At 39.7% G+C, this 23434-nt stretch overlaps 1 protein-coding gene across 3 annotated transcripts in view; it reads left to right on the top strand.

Moving 5' to 3' along the window:
• The window catches only part of SYNE1 (spectrin repeat containing nuclear envelope protein 1), a 2173401-nt gene that overhangs the window by 925829 nt on the left and 1224138 nt on the right, over nucleotides 1-23434 (top strand). For 2 of the 3 annotated variants that reach the window (XM_044089035.1, XM_044089105.1), the window contains 2 exons: nucleotides 14820-14954; nucleotides 19238-19344. In XM_044089035.1, the coding sequence (XP_043944970.1) occupies nucleotides 14820-14954; nucleotides 19238-19344 (242 nt within the window). The remainder of the gene's footprint in view (nucleotides 1-14819; nucleotides 14955-19237; nucleotides 19345-23434) is intronic. The other variant, XM_044089189.1, reaches the window with a different exon arrangement.

The following is a 23434-nucleotide window of genomic DNA, read 5'->3' as shown; positions in this document are numbered from 1 at the left end:
TTAGTGCAGTTTTATGTTTACATTCCTAGCATGTTGCAGCATGACCTTTAATTTGCAGTTTGTTGAAATTTTTATGTTAGTTTTATCGACTTAAGGACTTTTCCTAAAAAGGCACTATGGAGGGGCAAGGGCCTTTGCTAAAAGCCTGAAGCCCAAGTGAGACAGATGCAGACCACCTCTAGCAAAGTATCATGGTCTGTCGAGCATATCTTCCCAGGATGTCAGGTACTGGATCCCCTTAGAATGACACCAGAAACTAAGCCAATTGTTAAAGTTAATCATTTTCTGTTTGTATTGAGGCATCATTCTGGGTGAAGGTAGAATGCTACTTAAGGGAAATACCTGCCTGGGACACATATTCAGTGAGCTCAATCACGTCTCTCTTCATATAGTCCAGGGAGGTATGTCTCAAGTCATTCACCCCAGTATGGACAATGACAGAGTCATAACACCACCTGTTGTTGACAGACTTGAGTGCGTGTGTGATATGGTGGATTCTGGTATCCCTAGGGCAACTAACTGTGACTTTCTCCGTATACAGCCTGGTGAAAGGCACATCTGTGTGTCTCACAATGGAGTCTCTTATGACTAATATGTTGGGTTTATGGTTAGGCCTTTGTGTTTGTGAGACACAGGTGTGTGGACTATGCGTGGTATGTGGTGTGGAGGGTTGTGGCGTTCTCGTGTGTTTTTGCCTCTGAAGTCTCCTTTGCTTGGGTATGCTTTTTTTGAGAACCTCCACACATGTGGGTGTGTCTTCTGTAGTTGAGGGTGGAGTTTGAGATGTAGTGATTGTGCTGATAACCTTCTCACTGTCAGATATACTGGATTGTGAGGGAGAGAGCATAGACTCTAGGTTCTTAATATAATTGCATCTCTCACAAATTGTGTTCTTAGGTGGAAGTAGCAGATGGTTGTGCATGTACATAAGGCAGTTGCTACACTGTCTCAGGATATATCAACCAGGCTGGCAGGAGAAACCATAGAAAATTGTCCATGCATATTTGTCAGAATCTGAGGGAGAGATGCCAGGGAAAGGTAAGGGGTAGATTTAAAGCCCAAGTGCTTAAACCAAAACTAAGAGGCTTAGAATAACACTTACAATTTAAATAGGCTAAAACAAGCAGTAATAAATGCAGCAGAAAAGATGCATTTGAACACTTTAGAGAATAAGTTGCTGAAAAAGCAAGATGAAGTTGTGAAGATTGGGAGAAGATAAATGAAGGCTGCCAGCCTAGCCAGATAGAATTTTGGAGATAATTCTGTCATCTGTAAATATTAATGTAAACCACAGGCTTTTTGTCTTAAATGGTAAAAATAGTGTTACATGTGGAACTGGAAAATAATGTAACAACAGTGCACTCTACTGACCAAGTAAAACGTGTTGTAACCCTCTGATGTAAACACGGCTCCGGCCAGTCTAGATGAAGGAATTCTTGCTATTGTTTTAAGGCCAGAGTTAATGGCCAGAATTTGCATGCATAACTGTCCTTTATTGCTCTGGTTTCTGTCCAGAGGTGAAGAATGTAAATGTAGTTTCTGTTAGCCTGGGAACCCAGGGAAGTGTGAAGAATGATGTAATGTAAACCAGGAATGTGATTTTAAAAACAGAGAATCAGAGAGCATTAAGCATTTTTGTCTTGACCATCCAACTCAGCACTGCCTTTGCTCTATATGTAGGTTTATCTTAGACTTGTGTTTTCTCTTAGAAATAGCTATAAACTAGAAAGATTAGACTGTGTTTTTCTGTGGTCAGAACTGTACTACTGAATTATTTTAAGTATTTCTCTGTGAGCTCTGAACTCTTGTCTAGCACTGTGTAGTAAAAAGTATTGTCTTGTGTTTTGACTATTTTTATTAAATATTTTTAAACCCTGTCAACTGTGGTCGTTTTTGTAGAGATAATTTAAACTCTTTAGAGTACTTGCATGCCTTTGGTAAAATAGTACAAAGCCACTCTAATAGCTTTAGCCCTGGGCTATACTACCAATTGGATAATAATATTGCACAGTAATAATTGGACACCCTTTTAAGGGCCTTTGAGTTGCTGATAAATATTAGTGGGTAGTGGCAGCTGTTACTACTGTATAGTCTGGGAAAAGGAGGCACAGCTGGATAACCTGTGTCAGCCTTCCCCAGGAGTGTCTGTGAGGTTGTATAAACTCTTCTCAAAGTGTGTGTGTGTGTGTGTGTGTGTGTGTGTGTGTGTGTGTGTGTGTGTGTGTGTGTGTGTGTGTGTGTGTGTGTGTGTGTGTGTGTCAGCTACTTGGGCAGGGACACAAAGCACTGGTTGGACAGAGAGGGTGCTGGAGATTTTAGCGTGCCCACTAGGGTGAGATCTGGACCCTGTAGCTGTGCCAGTGGGGAGTCTTATTGGGGACCTGGAGAGCAAGGGAGCAACCAGCCCCAGACTGACTGTGATCTCTGTGTGCTCTTAAGAGAAATTGCACTTTACTGTGTGTATTTGTTATCCTTTCCTCCTATATGAGACGCCCCTCACTGGTGTTAGTAGTGAGGATTGAGGCTTCTTGATTGTTGGGCCAGGGCACAGGCATCACATATTAATTGTTTGGCAGTGGTGGGATATCCACACCATATATTAATTGGTTGGCAAACACTAATTGGCTTGTAGTGATGTGGGTAGACTGAATTCCTGTAGCTTGTGTACAGTGAGCTCTGAAGGTGTTTTGTACTCTAAAACAGCCACGCAGTGAATACTCAGAGTTTAGATCACAATTGTTTTATTTCTTTTGTTAACTTAGTTAGTCAGGGTGAGCAGGCAGCATGTCAGCAGAGGAGTATGGAAAGCTGACAAGGAGCCAGCTGGCAGAGATGTGCCAGGCTAGGGGACTGGTGCATGGAAACCTGACTAAGGCAGACCTGATTGCAGCCTTGGTTACAGCTGCAGCAGAAAACAGCAGCCAGGATGACAATCAGACTGGCAGTGGAGATATAATACCCTCAGAGAATGGACAGCTTAACCTTTTTGCAGAGGTCTTTAAAATGCATATGGAACTAAAGAGACTTGAGTTGGAGGCCAGGTGTGTGGAAATAGAAGCAACTGAGAGACTGAGGACAATGAGAAACTGCGATGTTTGCAGGCTGAGGAGAATGAGAAACTGATACATCTGTCAGCTGAGGAAAAGGAGAGACAGAGACAGCATGAGAAGGAGATGCTGACTCTTCGTCAGAGTCATGGAGATAATGGGGAAGGGAGTAACTAGACCTCAGAAGCACAACAGGTCAGTAAATTTCTTCCGCAGTTTAAAGAGAGGGATAATTTTGATAGTTTCTATCATATGTTTGAGAGGGTATGCAAACAGTATGGTGTTGACCAAAGGCTCTGGGTATGGTTCGTGACCCCCTTACTCTATGGTAAAGCTGTAACTGTTTTGTCAAAAATGTCTGACATTGCATGTTTTGATTATACTGCTGTTAAAAATCATTTGTTAGAATTGTTCAAGCTAACACCTGAAACGTATAGGAAAAAGTTTTTTGAGCATAGATGCAAGGCAGATGAAAGTGTGTGTGAATATGTTGCTGAACTGGGCATTTATTTCCATAAGTGGGTGAGTGGATGTCAGGTCACCACTTTTGAAGGGCTGGCAGACCTTTTGGTGAGGGAACAAACCCTTAGCACTTTGCCTGAGGACATAAGGATCTGGTTAGCTGATAGACAATGTGCTACTTCAGATGGTTTTGGGAAGAAGGGCGACCTATACCTGACAAGCAGGGCAGCCCTGTACAGGAAAGGGACCCCCAGTACTGCTCATGGGTCTAAAGGAACCCAGGGTGTGCAGCACAGACTGCCCCAACAGAATCTGCCAGTGGCAGGGGAAGCCACTAGTCCAGATACACATCCAGGAACTAGGTTTAAATGTTTTGAATGCAACCAGTGGGGCCATGTGGCATACAGGTGTCCAGAGAGGCAAGGTGGGAAACAAAAGGTGAGGGAGCCAGTAATTGGGAAAGACAAAATGCCAATAGTAGGTTGTCTTGAGACAACAGGAGTACTGACCTACCATCCTGCAGATGTCCTGATAGAGAAAGATTTGGATGAGGCAGTACCATGTGCTTATGCAGTTACACGAAGTCAGGCTAGGAGACAAGCATGTGGGTCTGGTAGCCTGGGGGAGACCCAGACAGACTGCATACTTGCAGCCAGGACTGGTGAGGTGATTACTTCAGGAAGGGAGCTACCCTGTAGCAGTGAGACTGAATGTGAGCCACAGCTGCTGTGGGTACTGATGGTCCCTTGGACAGAGTGACTGCAAAGGTAGAGGTGAGTAGGAGTACCCAGGCTAACAGTGAGGCACCACTGTCAGAGGACATATACATCTATACAGACAGTGGACCCCTGAGGGAGGGCTTGAAAGCTGATAGAGTACAGCAGATGGTAGTGCCTAGAGCCTACCGTCTGGCGCTTCTAGCCATAGCCCATGATATTCCCTTTGCTGGTCATATGGGCATAAAACATACAAAGAGACATATTATGTAGAACTTCTGTTGGCCTGGAATTTCCAGAGATGTAACAGGGTACTGCAGGACCTGTGAGCAATGCCAAAAGGTAGGCAAGGCAGGAGACAAGGTAAGAGCTCCTTTGATGCCTTTGCCTGTGATTGAAGAACAATTTCAGAGGGTAGCTATGGATATGGTGGGTCTTCTGAGTACCCCAAGTTCCACAGGGAAGAAAAGTATATCCTAGTCGTAGTGGATTATGCTACACGGTACCCTGAGGCAGTGGCTTTTTCCTCCATTGAGGCAGAGAAGGTGGCAAATGCTTTGTTAGAGATTTTCAGCAGGGTAGGTTTCCCAAAAGTAATTCTGACTGACAGAGGTGCCAATTTCATGTCAGACCTGCTGGCTTGTCTGTGGAAGTCTTGTGGGGTGAAGCACATGAAGACCACCCCCTACCATCCCCAGACTAATGGTCTTGTTGAGAGGTTAAACTCTACAATCAAGTCCATGCTACAGGCATTGCAGATCAGTTTACAAGGGAGTGGGACAAATATTTGCCCCATCTGTTGTTTGCTTACAGAGAGGTGCCCCAGGAATCCACAGGGTTATCACCCTTTGAGTTGCTGTATGGACATAAGGTGAGGGGACCTCTGTATTTAATTCAAGATGAGTGGGAAGGTGAGTGTGAGTCTCACAAGGAGTCTGCTGTGGCATATATCCTAAACCTCAGGACAAGGCTCAGGGAAATCATGGGATTAGCCCAGGAGAACCTGGCAGAAGTCCAACAACAAAAAAAGGTGTAGTCTGACAGGAATGCTCAAGCTAGAGAGTATGCTGTGGGGCAACAGGTAATGGTTATCATTCCTATCAGACACAACAAGCTGCAAGCAGCTTGGGAGGGACCCTACAAGGTGGTAAGAAAGGTAAGTGATGTTAATTACATGGTGGAACTGCTAGGCAGAAGGCAGGGGCACAAATTGTACCATGTTAACATTATGAAACCTTACCATGATAGGGAAGCCCTTCTGCTGAGCATTTGCAGTGGATTGCAGGAAGAGTCTGAGGGAGATCTGGGGACTGATCTTCTCAGTGATGCTCAGGCTGACACCTCAGTGGAAGGGGTAGCAGTGTCCCAGCAGCTATCTCCTACCCAGGTTCGAAAAATACGAGCAGTGTTGCAGGAATTTGGGGACATGTTCACTGGGAAACCAAGGTGCACCCACCTGGGACAGCACCAGGTGGACACAGGACCCCAAAGTCCTATTAGGCAGGCCCCTTATAAAGTGCCTGAGAGAGTCACACAGACTCTGAGGGAAGAGGTACAGGAGATGTTAGAACTAGATGTGATTCAAGAGTCCAGCAGTCCCTTGGCCTGCCCAGTGGTGTTTTGTCGACTACAGGAAATTAAATAGTCACACAGAGTTGGATGCTTACCCCATGCCTAGGACAGATGAGGCCCTAGAGCAGCTGGGTGGGGCTACGTATCTTACAACCATTGATCTTACCAGGGGTTACTGGCAGGTGCCCTTGACTCCCGGTGCTAGAGAGAAGTCAGCCTTTGTGACTTCTTTTGGCTTGTATGAGTTCACAAAGATGCCTTCTGGGATGAAGAATGCTCCAGCAATTTTTCAGAGGCTGGTAGATCATATCCTAGCAGGAGCAGGAGAGTTTCCCTTGCTTACCTAGATGATATTGCCATCTACAGCTATTCCAGGCCAGAGCACCTTCAGCATGTCAAGGAGGTGCTGGGCAGACTACAGAGGGTAGGGTTGACCATTAAGCCGAGCAAATGTCAGGTGGGTAAGGCAGAGGTCTGCTACCTAGGACATAGAGTGGGGAGTGGTAAGATAATGTCAGAACCTGCCAAAGTGAAAGCCATTCAGGCATGGCCTGCACCTGTTACTAAAAAGCAGGTGAGGGCATTTTTAGGGACATCAGGGTACTACATAAAGTTTGTCCCCAGTTATAGTACCATAGCTACTCCCCTCACAGACCTGACAAGGAAGAACAGAGTCAGCCAGCAAAAGGCCAAGTTGCTAAGATGGAGCCTAGGGTTGTAAGCATATGATATGTCAGTGCAGCACTGCAGTGGGATTAGCAATGCCAATGCAGATGGGCTCTCAAGACAGGGAATGGGGTAAGGTATACCCAGATAGACCTAACCCTCTCAAGCAGTGTTTCTCAAGGGTCACTTGAAAAAAATAGCTTGAGTTCTGTGGGGGGGGGGGCGTTGGGGGGAGAGATATGTGAAGATTGGGTGAAGATAGATGAAGGCTGCCAGCCTAGCCAGATAGAATTTTGGAGATAATTCTGTCATCTGTAAATATTAATGTAAACCACAGGCTTGTTGTCTTAAATGGTAAAAATAGTGTTACATGTGGAACTGGAAAATAATGTAACAACAGTGCACTCTTCTGACCAAATAAAACATGTTGTGACCCTTTGATGTAAACATGGCTCCAGTCAGTCTAGATGAGGGAATTCTTGCTATTGTTTTAAGGCCAGAGTTAATGGCCAGAATTTGCATGCATAAATGTCCTTTATTGCTCTGGTTTCTGCCCAGAGGTGAAGAATGTAAATGTAGTTTCTGTTAGCATGGGAACCCAGGGAAGTGGGAAGAATGATGTAATGTGAACCAGGAATGTGATTTTAAAAACAGAGAGAATCAGAGAGCATTAAGCATTTTTGTCTTGACCATGCAACTCAGCACTGCATTTGCTCTCTATATGTAAGTTTATCTTAGACTTGTGTTTTCTCTTAGAAATAGCTAGAAACTAGAAAGATTAGACTGTGTTTTTCTGTGACATCAGAACTGTACTACCGAATTCTTTTAAGTATTTCTCTGTGATCTCTGAACTCTTGACTTGCACTGTATAGCAAAAAGTGTTGTCTTGTGTTTTGACTATTTGTTATTAAATATTTTAAAACCCTTTCAACTGTGGCTGTTATTGTAGAGATAATTTAAACTCTTTAGAGTACTTGCATGCCTTTGGTAAAATTGTACAAAGCCACTCTAATAGCTTTAGCCATGGGCTATACTACCAATTGGATAATAATATTGCACAGTAATAATAGGACACCCTTTTAGGGGATTTGGTAGCTGATAAATATTAGTGGGGGGTGGAAGATGTTACTACTGTATAGTCTGAGAAAAGGGGCACAGCTGTATAACCTGTGCCAGCCTTCCCCAAGAGTGTCTGTGTGGTTGTATAAACTCTTCTCATAGTGTGTGTGTGTGTGTGTGTGTGTGTGTGTGTGTGTGTGTGTGTGTGTATGTATTTGTGTGTGTGTGTGCGTGTGCGTGTGCGTGTGTGTGTGTGTGTGTGTGTGTGTGTGTGTGTGTGTGTGTGTCAGCTACTTGGGCAGGGACACGTAGCACTGGGTGGACAGAGAGGGTGCTGGAGGTTTTAGCTTGCCCACTAGGCTGAGATCTGGACCCTATAGCTGTGCCAGTGGGGAGTCTTATTGGGGACCTGGAGAGAAAGGGAGCAACCAGCCCCAGACTGACTGTGATCTCTGTGTGCTCTTAAGGGAAATTGCACTTTACTGTGTATATTTGTTATCCTTTCCTCCTATATGGGCTGCCCCCCACTGGTGTTAGTGGTGAGGATTGAGGCTCCTCGATCGCTGGGCCAGGGCACGGGTGTCACAGAAGTTATAGAGTAGGAGGAAGAAACACAAATACTGTAAAAGCAGCTGAAAAAAATGTTTTTTTCTTTACTCTTCTTGTACATGCTACTGTAGTAGAAGAGATAGATGTAATCTCCCCATATCTTCCCTCATGTAAGTATATAAATGCACACACACACACACACACACACACACACACACACACACACACACACACACACACACACACACACACACACACACACACACACACACACACACTGTTTTGTGGAACTGCTGACTAATAATTTAACTTTCTTCATTTTTACAGATTTTAATCTCCCAGCAGTAATGCTGCCTTACCTTCTAAGATTAATGAAATTAGCTCTGTGTTTAGAGCATGCAGGGTATAGTGTGAATACCACCTTGGGCCTCCTCTGAAAATCTGCTATGACCTAGAGGTATAACCCTACCTGCAGTGAATATTATTGTGCACTCTTTTTTATTATTTACTCATTCAGTATATGAAATTCAGTATATGAAACTGATGATCAGTTAGATTTTAATTTATTTTCTGGTCTTTGAGCTTCAGATGTACGGGACGAGGTTCAGTAGACTAGCCTATTTACCCAGTGAGCAAATAGTAATAACTAACTAACTAAATAAATAAAATAATAAAACTGTTAAAAGTAAAATGAATATCAGTAGGTGAATAGTACACAATAAACAAGCTATTTTAAGAGAACATTTGCATCTTTTCTTGCTACAGTGCACACAGATATATATCTTGTGTGCATTAGAGCTAGATGAACTCTTTGAGGGTTCACTAGTCAAGTATCTTACAATTAACTGTAAAAAAGTAATTCTTAGTTCTGCAGAGTATGTATGTTTGTATGCCTCTAGCTTGGAAGAAAAGCCCATGTTTCAGAATATTAGAAACCATAAAATCATAAAATAAACTATACATTATGCAACACACATAAGTCTTTTCATATATGGACTACAAAGCAAGCTATAATAAAACTAACTTCATTGACTTGTCACACGTGATGTGTGATTATACTGTGTTTTATTGTAAGGGAGTTACTGACAGGTGCACTTCTTGAAATGTAATGCAGCTTGTATAATAGGACTAAACTGTCTATAGTCTTAATTTGTTCTCTTTTTTCATGCATTCTACAAATGTTTTTTCTGTTTTAATCTTTTTATTAAATTTTAACAATAAAAATACATGGAATGCAAAGCTGTTAGAACAAAACAACTATTTAACTATTTACAAAAGTCTACAACAATATTCCTTTGAAATAATCAAACCATTAATACTTTTCAAGTAAATCACTTAATTTCTGCCAAGCTATATTTGAGATATAATATTAGGAGTTCTCGTTTTTATATTTGACATTTCATTTTACATACACTTTTAGCCATATGTACAAATTCTATGAATAGTGGGATAGTTTTACTTTTCCAGTTGTGTATAATAACTTTTCTAACTATAGTTAAAATAGACCAAAGAAGAGGAGCCTGCAATGTTGGAATAAAGTCTGAAACTGTAGCATTAAACACACTGAAAGAATCAGTGATAATGCATCAGTCAGACCAAAAAACTTGAGAAAAAAATTTTAAATTCTATCCAAAAAGGAGATATTATTCTACACACTAATATAGTATGAATCGATCCAACATTTAAAGTTTCACATCTTCAGCAATTAATATTTTCTGATTTACATATTAATGCAACTTTATGAGGTGTTAAGAAAGCTCTGTGCAAATATTTCCAAGTAAATATTTTGCAGTAAAGGAAAGCGGTTGATTTTCCAGCCGATTTTGAAATTAATTTTTTATTAGCATCAGAAAAACTTTATTATTAAAACTTGTAGAATAATTACAAAACTTTAAAATCTGAAAAAGTGAAATCCATACTAATGATTTTATATATTCTAGATAAATATGCTGTATTACTAATTGAATTGTTATTAATAGTAAATAAAAATTCTAGAATTTTTGGGGAAGATTTCATAAGTGCATTAAATGATACATTTATTTTATCGCAAACAAATTCCTTACAAATTTGTAAACTCAACAAATTACTTTTTCCTAAACTATATCTGGCTAAATGTTAATCTGCCAAATGTATTTTATTTCATAGGTTCATAGGTAGGTACTAGGCTATCGGCCCAAGGGCCTAAGTAAGCCTAGCCAACAAGGTTCCCTAGCTTACGCCACCCAAGAAAGTTAATTTCCTGTGCCTCTGTCGAGCAGAGCCACAGAAGTGATCCCCGGGGTGTATTTCCTATTTCCCATCCACTCATCAAGATTTTTCTTGAAGAGTGCTAATGAGGAACTTTGCTTGACATAGATGGGTAGCTTGTTCCAGAGTATAGGAAGTCTCTGGGACAAGAATCTATCCCTCCAGCATGTCCTGTTTATTGTGGTGACAAGGTTTTGGCCCCTAGAATGTGTAGCTTGGAGGGATTGGGATTTCGTAAGGTGTAGCATGTCCAACAGCTCTTGGTTTAACATAGCTTTATATGTTAGGCAGAGATTTCCTCGGAGTAGGCGATATGCTAGAGTAAAGCTGGAGGTTTTTTGAGACGGTCAGTGTAGGGCATCTGTTTGAGGCCAGTAATCCTCTTTGTGAGGTACTTCTGTGGCCTTTCCAGTTGCTGCAGATGTCTTGTGAGGTACATTCCAAAAGGGGTGTTGTACTCTGTAATGGGTCTAATGAGTGCTGAGTAGAGGGGAACAATGACCTCTTTTTTCCTGGATGAGAACCCTTTTGTGATGAGGTGTGCCACATAGAAGGATTTCCTGACTAGTGTGGCAATGTGATTATCAAAGGAGAGATTACTGTCCACCTGGGTCCCAAGGTCTCTTATCACACATTCGGTGTTAAGTAGACTGCTGTTTATGTGGTAGTTCATGGGTACAGAGTCTTTACCAAAGGGGATGACAATGCACTTTTTGGCATTGAGCTTGAGGCCATGGCTCTGACACCAGGTATCTGTCTCAGCGAGGCCCTTCTGTAGGATGTCCTCATCATTTCCATTTAAGAACTGATACCAAAAGATTAAACTATTATTTTTTAAGATGTAACATTTTCAAAAAAAAATAAATGTTTCTAAACAATCCTTTAGAATTCATGTATCCCTTAAATGTAAGAATGATATAATTGACAAAAGGGACAACAATATAGTTACAACTAGCTTTCATACAAAATTATTTTAGGATTCAATATGATTTATTTAACAGCAATTGTGTATGTGAAGCTATCAAAAATGTATTACTAGTAAGTACATTTTTTTTATGAAATTTCCATTTTGATACATAAGAAGTGTTTAGCCATAATGGTAGATGTAGTGTATAGTTCAGTATTTGGGAACTTTATATCTTCTTCATCCCAATTTTTTATGCATGCCATTCAAAAGGAACAAGCTGTGATGACTGTGCCCTGGCCCAGCAATCAAGGAGCCTCAGTCCTTACCACTAACACCAAGGAGGGCATGTCATATAAGAGGAAAGGATAACAAATACACACAGTAAAGTACAATTTCCCTTAAGTGCACACAGAGATCACAGTCAGTCTGGGGCTGGTTGCTCCCTTGCTCTCCAGGTCCCCAATAAAACTCCCCACTGGCACAGCTATAGGGTCCAGATCTCAGCCTAGCTGACAAGTTAACCTCCAGTACCCTCTCTGTCCCACCAGTGCTTCATGTCCCTGGCCAGGTAGCTGAAACACCACACACACTTTGAGATAAGTATTTATACAACTTCACAGACATTCCTGGGAAAGGCTGACACAGATTCTCCAGCTTTGCCCCTTTACCAAGACTATACAGTAGTAATTTCTGCCACCACCAGCTAATACTTAGCAGCTACCCAAAGGCCCTTAAAAAGGTGTCCAATTATTACTGGGCAGTACTATTATCCGGTTGGTAATGTGACTATTCAGTCTAAGGCTTATTAGAGTGGCTTATTACAATAAACTCTATAAATATACAATGTACTCTAGAGCTTACTTATATGTACACAAACCAGCCACAGGTAAATGGTTTAAAATATTTAATAATAAATAATTAAAACACAAGACAATTCTACTACACCACAGTGATATCTAAGAGTTCAGAGATCACACAGAAACTTAAAGCAATACAGTAGGAAAGTTCTGATATAACAGAAAAAACACTTGTCTAACTTTCTTCTAAGTTCCTAGCTATTACTACAAAAAATATCTCTAAGACACTACTTCCATAAGACAACAGGCAGAGTGCTGATAAGTGGGATATCAAGATCAAAATGTTCACAGTCTAACTCTCCAATAGTTTTTAAACTCACTAACAAACATCATTGCTAGGCCCTCCCAGATTACATCATTTTGACACTTAGGTTTTCCCAGTATTCACATTACATCATTTTGACACTTAGTTTGGAGTTCCCAGGCCAACAAGGCTACATTATTTAGCAATCTAACACCTGCTCAGGAAACTACAACAATAAAAGACATTTCACATATACACTCTAGCAATTATTCCTTAAGTTAAGACAATAGAAAGAATGTGTTCAGCCAGCCGCTTCAGCACCACTATTTAGATCATTTTAACTTCAAAGGACATTTGAAATGCTTGGCTTAGTTTTCCTTACAGCAGATGGCAATGTTGCAACAATCTTGAAGTTCACATTTTACAGTGTTTTCTTTCATTCAAGAGCACAAGCCTGTATTTTACATTTATATATACAAATGATAGAATTATGTATCAAATTCTATTCGACACGGCTGGCAGCCTTCGGCCATCTTTCCCCAATCTTCACAAAAGCATTCAACATTTTCTTCTGACAGCCTGAGCCACATATAAAATCCTGTAAATTTGCTGCTCTTATTCCTATGGTATTAAAGTATAGACCCTATTATGGTTACTTTATCAGTGCATGTTTCATATACCTATATTATCACAAGTTTTTCTTCCTGGACTTTCAGTGAAAATGGCTCAAACCCACTTGGACTATCATGGCTACCACAGTTAATAAATAAAAAAATATAACTGCTTAGATGAAAACATATGTAGGGTATTCTGAACAAGTAGTAAATCTATATGATAAGATACTGATGCCACCAAATGTGTTTTAATTCTACCAGGGAATCCAGGCAGTTAGATTGGATATTAGCATAACATAAAATTGTAAGGTATTTTGTGAACCTTGAGCCATTTCTGCATATGAAATAATACTGAGTAAATACCCCTTCCCAAATTCCTCAGCACCTTTCTGTTTCCCATATGGTATCTGCATATTATATATGGTGGTTCTGTACCTAAACTGACTCTGCCAATAAAGCTGAAAGATTATGATTAAAACTGAATTAGGCTTAGGGAGGCATCCTGACTGATGTTTAGGCCCAAGATAAATCATTACTTTAACCTTTGCTGTAGCCGTATTAGTGTGATGCTTAAGATAAGGATGATGGTTTAGGTAAGGGGTGATACTTATGATTAGCACTGGGTAAGGATAAGGAGAACATTTCAATGATGTTAGAGCCCCCCATCCTAATAACCCTTGTTTTTTTAACCTTAGTCTTGCCACTTGAATGGTTGTGGCTTAAGTTAGGGTTGTATTTACTACTGAGTGATTAATTTAGTGTTAGCAAGACAATATCAGTGTGTTTTAAGGTCTACATTAACCACAACTCCTTAACCTTCAGCCTGTTCTGTAATGGAGAAATAATGATATGATTGAGTACGGAACAAGACAGTTTGAGAAAATATTTTAGAAAAATGAGAATAAACTACAGAATGGCCCCTAGCGGAATTAGTGAAAATGAAGGGGCTGTCTGTCAGATTTACAAGGCCAGATAACATGAGTCCCAACACTTCAAAAAATAAACTCTGATTTAACCATACTACCTGTGAATTTCAAAACCTGTTGTCATACTTGTCAAATGTTTTTGCAGGGAGCTGGGCCCCTGCTGCTACTTATACTAACTCCAAGAATTTTGTACTTTGGTGTTGGGGGTGGAGAATACCCCAACATACTGTACAGTCTGTGAGTTAATATATATTCTCCTGTTTGCATTTTTTTTTCAGTTTCAATGGCCACACAGTTTGCTTTCTTGAACAGCCAACAGGTACCTAAAAGGTGAACTGTGGTAGTTAGAACCATGTAGATTAATGGTTAAAAGTATCATAGCTACTCAAAATAAGAGAAAAATGGAAATAAAGCCAGAATATTCAGATTTTTATAAATAACTATCAAATTCTGCTGTGTTGTTTCTTTCATTTAGGCATTTTTTTCTCCTTTTTATTAATTAGTTAGAACTCACACTTTTCACCTTTGTAGATGTCAGTAGAAGAAAGCATTTACGATCCTGGCATTTTCTGGAAAATTGCAGTTTATACACATACCATTCAAAGTGCTGCTGTTCAAGGTGTTTTAGTCATATGGGAATTCTAGAGCCAAAGATTGTGGTTTTAGCCTCAAATTACCTGACAGTACATTTTAAAGTCATGCATTTTGATTTAGTTAATCCTAAGTATAAAGGAGCTAACTAGACAGAAGCATTCATAAAGAGAAGGTGGATGTGTTTTGGACAATCCAGTTAGCTGAACAGGTTAGCAGTAAACTGATATAGATACACAGGGATGGGAGTTACTTCAGTTCATAATAATGTATTGTTTTAATTCTAGGATTTCATGGTTGTCTGTACTTGTACTTGCACAAAATATGCTGTTAAATACACGCATGTTGTTTTAATTTTATAGCAGGGCATCATACAAGAAAAAGAAGAGAATGAATCATTTTCGCCCTCCCAGCAGGGTCAGAGTGTACAGGAGTGGGTAGCACAGGCCAGAACGACGCGCTCACAGCAGCACCACAACAGCCTTCAGAGGCAAAAGGTAGGAATAGTCAAAAAGTGTGTTTGTCTTTCATGAGCATGTGCATAAAATTAAAATAGTCTTTATTTTCAGACGATTTTTGTGTTAAAATTATGCCCTTCCCTGTGTTGTTTGTAGTTATCAACATATTCTCTGTCTCAATCACAAAGCAAAAAAAAAAAAAAAAAGAAAAATAAATTAGATCATTCATCACTGTTTAGAGCAGATCCCTTAATTTGACATCTACATATCTGGTCATCAAAGATTCTATTCTTCTCTTTCATTTTTGCGTTCTTATCTAAATGTGCAACCGCTCTGCAAATGTATTTATTTTACATTAAAACTTGGTTGTACATGATTGTCACTGCTGAAGTGTTGTATAAATATTTAATATGAAGCACTTTTCGCCACCAGATATACAGTAACTCCATCAGATACCATCCAAGTTACAAAATTCTTTTTAAAAGCTTTGTTCAGTAGTCACATGGTAAAAGTAATCAATCAACCAACAAAAAATGTATGCATCACCACTGGAATTAAAGTGACAACACACATTTTTTTTATTTTTTTTAAAAAATAAGTAAACTCTGTGTATCAACTTACAAAGCAAGATGTTACCATTACAGTAGTAACAAACATTATGAATACATAAAAACTTATAAAATCAATTTAAACTAAAACCAAATGGTTTATTAAAAATAAAGATAATTATTAATACCCAATGAAAGCTTAAACGCATATTACTATTATAGTAGTTTCATCTGTTCAAACTTTTCAGCTTCAGGAGACAAGAAATATTGCGCGCTTCATTCAAGCCTGGGTTGCAAAAGGCGTTCAGCCTTAGTTGCCAAATAAATTCACATTCCTCTAAGAGCAGTCCCTTATCTCCACCTCTAATGTCAGTTTGTATCTGATCAATAGCTTTAAACTTAAATCTATGCCCTCCAGTTAAATGGGAGTGTTTAGCCAATGCATTATCAAGTTTATTTCTGTCTAGGGCATATATGTGTTTGTAGCCTCTGCAGAGGGGCTACAAAGTGCTCAAATGCCTGTGCATACACACACACACATGCACACACACACACACACACACACACACACACACACACACACACACACACACACACACACATATATATATATATATACAAACATACACACACATGCCCACACATACACATGCAGACACACACACACACACACACACACACACATATATATATATATATATATATATATATATATACACACACACACACACACACACACACACACACATATATATATATATATATATATATATATACACACACACACACACACACACACACACACACACACACACACATATATATATATATATATACACACACACACACACACACACACACACACACACACACACACACACACACACAGACACACACACACACACACACACACACACACACACACACACACACACACACACACACACACACACACAGAAATTCAGTATGGGCAGGAAAATGCCTTCTTTCAGAATCTACTCTTCTTACTCAAATACCATTTGTTCCAGTCATATGAACTCACCTCCAATAGAGCAAGTCACAGTCTACTTATGATCGAATGTAAATTAAGAAGCAATTTATTTTTGCAACCTTCCTGCACACCTTGAAGTAAAGGCTACTCCCATCTCTAAATATACTGATTCTGAGATCTTGCAGAATGGGAGAAAATATATTTAATAATACAGTCTGCACTCAAGTACATATGCCAGCCTTCAGCTCCAAGTAAATGGGCCATGAGCAGATGAAAGCTAAATATGTAAAAGATTACCTATTTTCATCACTCATATGATTCCCTGACTACCAGATGTTTCCTGGGGTTTTGTTGCATGAGCAGGAATTCAACTGCATTAAGGGAAGTTAGCCAGCCTTGACTGAACCTGAAGTGCCCAGCTGCTAAACGGAAATAATTTAAAGTGACAAAGGTATATGCCCTGCCCTCATGGAAAGAAATGTACCAACTTTATGGAGATTGAATATTAACATTTTCTATACATGTAAGACTGAACTGCAGACTTCATGTTTTTTGACAGACACCATTATCCACTTTTTCAGTGTTCATTTTGTTGTAGTAATGGGCAAATTCCACACCCTCCTCTAGAAATAATAATAAAAAAAATATTGAAACATAAAATGGCAAGCAACTTTGAATTCCTGCATTCTGAATCTCTTGGCAGACCTACCAGTATTCTTTTTTTACAGCCTTCTTTTATACTTTTTCATCTGTCCCCCACTCTGTCTTCATAATTTCCCCTGGCCTTTTATGCTCCTCTGACCCCATATCCCTCAATGGCTCCTTTGTAGGTGCCTCCAAATGTAACCCTTCACAAAGTGGATCTCCTAACTGCTTGAGAAGGTAACCAAGTGTTAACTCAGTTTTATCATCAGGAGACAAAGTATGCTGGGGAGAGTTGCTAGTATAGCTCCAGCAGCTACTGTATGTATGAAGGTCCATCTTGGCCCCTAGCTGCTATAGCAGGTAGTGCAGTGATGTTAGTACATATTAGCCATCCCCTATTTAGCCTGAGATGACATGCGAGGCTCCTCGTCTCCCTTAGAGTTACACAAGCATTGGTTTCCTTAAACCCTTGACTGCTATAGGAAAGCTGGTGCATGGCCACTTCATTCTATCCCACTGGTGGGCATTCCTACCAACAGTTTGAGTCTTTTTCTGAATTCTGGTCACCAGTGGTACAGATAGATACCATAGCTCTGTGTCATAAGGCTGCCTCATTCCTTTTTTTCATCTTTGTTGCTGCAGTTTTACTCCTGTAATAGGTGTTTTTTCAACTCTATCTATAAGTGTTTGTACTTTTTTACTACATCTGAGTACATTTGTTTAATGCTGGAATGTTCCAGTTTGCATAACAAATGTCCAGGAGGCTTACAAGTGTCAGTAAGTAGCCTCATATATCTGCTTAAGCCTCCTTATGTATCCTTCCCATCTTCCTTACTGTCTTTGTATCCTCGTAAACATTCTTAATCTATGAATGTCCTTTTAAGTATCTGTGAGTAATTCTCCTAAGCTTTTTAATTCTCTGAGGATCATCCTAAGCATTCTTACTCTGTGAGCATCCATTTCAGTCCCTGACTCTCTGACTATCCTAATAAGCCTCCTTCTTCCTCTGTAAGGATCTTCTTAAGTCTCTGTATTATGTAAGCATCCTCCTAAACCTCCTTACTGTCTGAGTATTTTCTTAGGCCTCCTTACTCTGTGATCATCCTCCTAAGCTTCCTTACTGTCTGAGTATCTTCTTAGGCCTCCTTAATCTGTTAACATCCTTCTAAGCCTTCTTACTCTTTGAGTATCTTCTTAGGCCTCGTTACTCTGTGAGCATCTAAGCCTACTTCTCTTTCAACATCCTTCTAAGTTTCCTTAGTCTATTGTATGCTTTTTCTTCAGAGTTGTACCCATTGAGAAGTTGGGAAATCAGTCTTCAGCATTAGTTTTTTAGCCTTCTTTGCTAATATCTCAGCATTACTTTGATCCATTTCAATTTTTGCGGGGCTTGTGCATCTGTCACTGTGTTTGAGGGTACTTCCAAAACTGTGGCAATTTTCTCCTCTCTGCATAGTATAGCTTTTTGTAAATTTTGCAGCTTTCAGACTCTGTATCTTTGTTTCGATGCTGTTTAGAATATTACAGATACAGGCAATTGTGAAGGATTCAAAAAGTGTAGGCAGTTTGTATTAGAATAGATTAAGAAAGGTGATCATCTGGGTGCTTTGGAAATTACACTGAAAGTAAAAGAAGCACAGATGTAAATAAAATGTAAATATCACTGTTATTCCAGCTACTGATGGCTAGTAACATTAAAAGCTTGTTAAAAATAGAAGTGCATAACTTGTTTTGCCTCTTTAAATTGTATGCATTTTTATATTGTATTGGTTGGTTAAATTCTGTGACAACTCAAATTAGAAGCCTTTAAAAGGAAAGCTTGATATTACTGGTTTATTTTCTGAAGATGTCTTGATAATTATAATAAAACAAAAAAGTGCTAATTTGGTGTGCACTTTTTATTATATTTGTATTTTGCTTTATTCCTGTTCTAATGGTCTCATTTAGTATTATATTTTAATGAAGAAGTTGTTTTGAAAAAATGTAATGGCTGTAACATGTACCATACCTAATAATGAAATATATTGTTAAGCTGTTCAGGGAAACTACCACGGTTTACATTCAGTGCTTTCCAAAGTTTGTTTTTTCCATAATAAGTACAGATGCACAGATGCTTTTCTTATTCTGTTTCTACTCAGGAGTTAAAACAACAGTTGGCAGAGCAGAAAAAGCTGCTACAATCAGTAAAATCTCGAGGAGAACAACTGCTAACTCAAAAGAACGTTACAGACAACGTGGGTCTTGTGTAAGTGTATTTTTGATAAATTAGTCTTTCAGCTCTTGTTTCTTGGTAGAAGACAAAGCAGGTACTCCTACAGTTAAAGAAATGTTTGGTTTTGAGTAACTTTTGACTTGTGCAATGCATGGTGTATATTCAGGTTTCTGTTACTGTAACGTTCTGGTTTTGAACACTGATCTGTCCATGCTAACTACTAACAAAAACATTATCATTTTAGCTGAACATCATCAAACTGAAATGTTTCCTAACTTTCCCACTAGGACAAATTTTAGGCAATGTTTCATTCCTTAACTCATGATATTCTCTATATTCTGAGATAAAAATTGTTTTATTTGTTTTTCTTAAACAACTATTTCACAATGGAACCCTAACTGTGATAGGACTCTGGGGGGTAGATACATACCTCTCAAACTCTTAGAGCAAGAAATCTGGACAAAGCCATAAATAATGGGCAGACAAAGACCCCAAAATAGGGACAATTTTTTAATATCGTTCTTAACAAACTTAGAAAGTTTAACAGGTTTTGCATTAGCGTGAATTGTCTGAAGTGTATGAAATCTGAAACTTAAATGTTTGTCATTATTTTCTGACTTCAGTCCTCAATGATTTGCTAATGATTTGCCTGAAAACCAGAATTCTGTAAGAAACAGACCAAAAATATGAGGGAAAAGTCTAGACAGTCTGTGAAAATTTGGATAGTTGAGAGGTATGATTGGAGAACAGCCATGTATACTTGTACACATGTGGTTTATACCTATGTATATGTGTGCATGTTATGGTGGAATGTACTCTTGACCGCTTACTATGTACACTGGTGTTTCTAAAAATAGTAATCGTGTGTGTGTGTGTGTGTGTGTGTGTGTGTGTGTGTGTGCACACACACACACACACAAAAACTTTAATATGTTATATATTTTTTAAGAATTAATTTGTCAGCTTTCAGATGCCTCTCATGCCTTCTATGCGGAATGTTTCTGCCTTGATATACTTTGAAAAATGGAAGTGGCTATTGGCCCTGTCTTGGTGAACATAGGCAAATAACATTAATAAATAATAAACTAATACTGTTTTCATTTCTTCAGGATGCAGTATTACGTTAGTTCTCATATTGGGTGTGGATTTGTTTCTAGTCCTGCAGTTCACATATTTGCAACAGTAACTAGTGATTGGCAGTGCTGTGCCTGTATGTAAATAAGTGCAAACAAATGGTTTTTATTTGTAAAATCTCAGCTGTGCGATGAAATGCCCATAGCAGGTCTGCACATCTTAACTGTTATATAATGAGTAAAGAACAATGTGGTTAGGTGGAGAATTAACCATATGTTCATAAAGTTACATATTGCTTTTGGTTATTTTCACTAGGTGGCTGTGGGCACAGGCCTTCATGGATCTCTCAAGATCTTCTATGAGAATCTGCAATGATCCAAGCTGAGCACTACTGTTGTGCAGCTAAATCAAACTGTTTTAAGCTTTTATCTATTCCCAATAAAGGGTGCCTGTATATGGATATCCTGACTGGATTTTTGTAATGTTGAGGGGGTAGGAAAGCAGGATAGGAAATAGGGAAAAGTGAAGACAAGGGACACATAAAAGGTAACATATTAAGAGGTTGTACAGGAGGGGCTGGGAGATATGTTTTGTAGGGGATAGACCCCCTTTTACCAATTTTTGTTTGTAACAGTTAAGTTGGAGAAGGAGAAAGGGTAGACGGTGTAGGATAGAGGGTTCAGTGTTGATTTAAGGAATAGATGCAATATAAAAGTCTGACATGACACACAGAAACAGCATGATGGATTGATGTTGGGAGTTACAACATGTACAGAAGGCAGAAAGATGAAGAAAGGGAAGGGGAGTAGATCAGGGAGTCAGCTATCCATTCTGGTCTAGAGGACCTCACTGACCCCCCCCCGAGGAACCTGGCAGGGGACCCTTATGGTGTGAGACAGGAGATCTCTGGTGGGTTGATGGTCAGAGCCAACTGAGACAGCGTCTTTTGCTCACCAGTGGAGAGATTGCAGTAGGTGCTGGTGCCTCTCCACAGCCCTTTGAACTGATGCCCTATCCATGTCTGCGAGGTACTGTACCTCTTGGTAGTTGTGGCTTACCAAACTGCCATGCACCAGGTGGCCACCAGGGGTAGAGCCACCATCCCCACCCTGTGAGGATATCTTGAATGTGTAGGCAGAGGTGGTGAATGCTCCCTCACCTGGGAGGCATGCAGCTGAGCTACCATGGCGTGTTCTGGGCTTGCAGAAACAAGTAACAAAATGGAGAGGAAAAAGGGTTTGCACATACTGTGTGAGAGAGAGAGAGAGTGAAAATGGAGACACAAACTGAACTCATAATTGTTCTGAATAAATTGTGTTTTCTTTAACAATAGGGAATGACTCATTTAGTCATTAAACTGGAAATTCTGACTAAGTAGTGTTACACTTCTTATTTATGAATGCAATTCTTGGTGTTGCTTTTTATTGCAGTTTATTGCTTGTTGTGAATTAAGGACTGCATTGTTTTGTTTATTATATATATACAGCTATGTGCAATGAAATAATGCAGCAGTAAATACTGATAAGGACCTCGATAGCCTACGCTTTCACTACAGAACTACTGATTATTGATATACTACAGTTCCTTCTACTTCAGTAATACTTTGACATGTCTGGTTTATGAACTAACTATGGACTGATGATCTCACTATGATAATTTATGGAAATAACTCTTGGTAATCAATTAACAAATAATATCATTTTAATTTAAAGTGGCATATATTTTTTAATTACTGAATAAATAATATCCTTCATACTTATGAGTGTACTGCACCAGTCCAATGATTCTCTGCTGATCATGTTTGCATAATGGTTAAGGTCTTTGTCTCCTAGGCACAAAGAACAGAGTTTGATTCCTGCCATGAGCCAATGCTTATGTGGAGTTTGCATGTTCTCCCTGTGTCTCTTTGGGGTTTCTCCCATGCCTCAAAAATGCGCTGAGTGTTTCTAGTTTCTACATCAAATTCACTCAAGAATGGAGTTGTGGAAAGCAGCACACTCTAGATGGTGCCTATTTGGGAAGAGTTGTACACAACAACTTCTTTGGGTCTCAACTGTGGTGCACAGTGTCCTTTAGACAAAAGATCATGGATCGCAGACAGTGAGCCATGTTACAGCAGGCCACACAAAGGGACCCATGCTAATGGCGGGAGGGATTTATGTGCCCCTATTTGCCAGTGTGTGTGCTCTCCATAAAGTCCAGTGGTCCTGCGTCAGTAGGCTACTGGTCGGGTGGTACCCAGTTGCTCAGCTTCATTTATCTGGTTTACCTCTGTTGACCGAAAGCTAGATATAAAACCAATCAACCTGCGAAACATAAACTGAGAATGCTACATTCTATATAGGTTTCCTGAAGGGACAGAGCTTGGAAGTGGCTAACATTACGATAAGAAGGAAGGTAGGCATCCTATGTATCCAAGAGGCAAGATGGAAGGACAGCACAGAAAACTACTTGGCTTGGGATCCAGAGTCTACTGCTCAGGAGGAGGACAGGCTAGAAATGGTGTGGGAATTGTGAAGAGGGAGAGGCTTTAGAAAACAGTGAGAGATGTCAACAGAATTAGTGACAGACTCATGGCAATCTGATTCCAGTGTAAAGATATGGTAGTATTCTTAATCTCAGTTTATGACCCACAGCAGGGGTGTGACAGTGAGGAAAAGTGTGCATTCAGGCAGCAGTTGCAGGACCTACTAGATAAATCAGGACAACATGAGCTGGTGTTGATAATGGGGGGCTTGAATGTGCACATCAGTAAAGAGAAAACAGGATATGAGGACTGCTCTGGTCCACAGTGGTGGGTCAACAGTGTAAAAATGGCAAGACTATTCTAGACTTCTGTCTGGGAAATTGGTTGATAGTGGACAACACATAATTTAGCAAGAGAGACAGTCATAAGATCACGTACAAAAGCATCCAACATGCAGCTCTGGTAGACTTCCTCCTAGTAAGGAAAGAGCACTGAGGTAGAATCAGTGATTCCAAAGCCATTCCCAGTGAAATGGTTGTCCCACAACATAAACCACTGTTTGCCACAATCAGCTGCAGGCAG

Source organism: Protopterus annectens, chromosome 1.part0 (genome assembly GCF_019279795.1).
Source record: "Protopterus annectens isolate FY-2018-M chromosome 1.part0, PAN1.0, whole genome shotgun sequence".
NCBI lineage: Eukaryota > Metazoa > Chordata > Ceratodontiformes > Protopteridae > Protopterus > Protopterus annectens.
The sequence above is the reverse complement of the archived record's forward strand: the minus strand, read 5'-3'. Positions and strand labels throughout refer to the sequence as shown.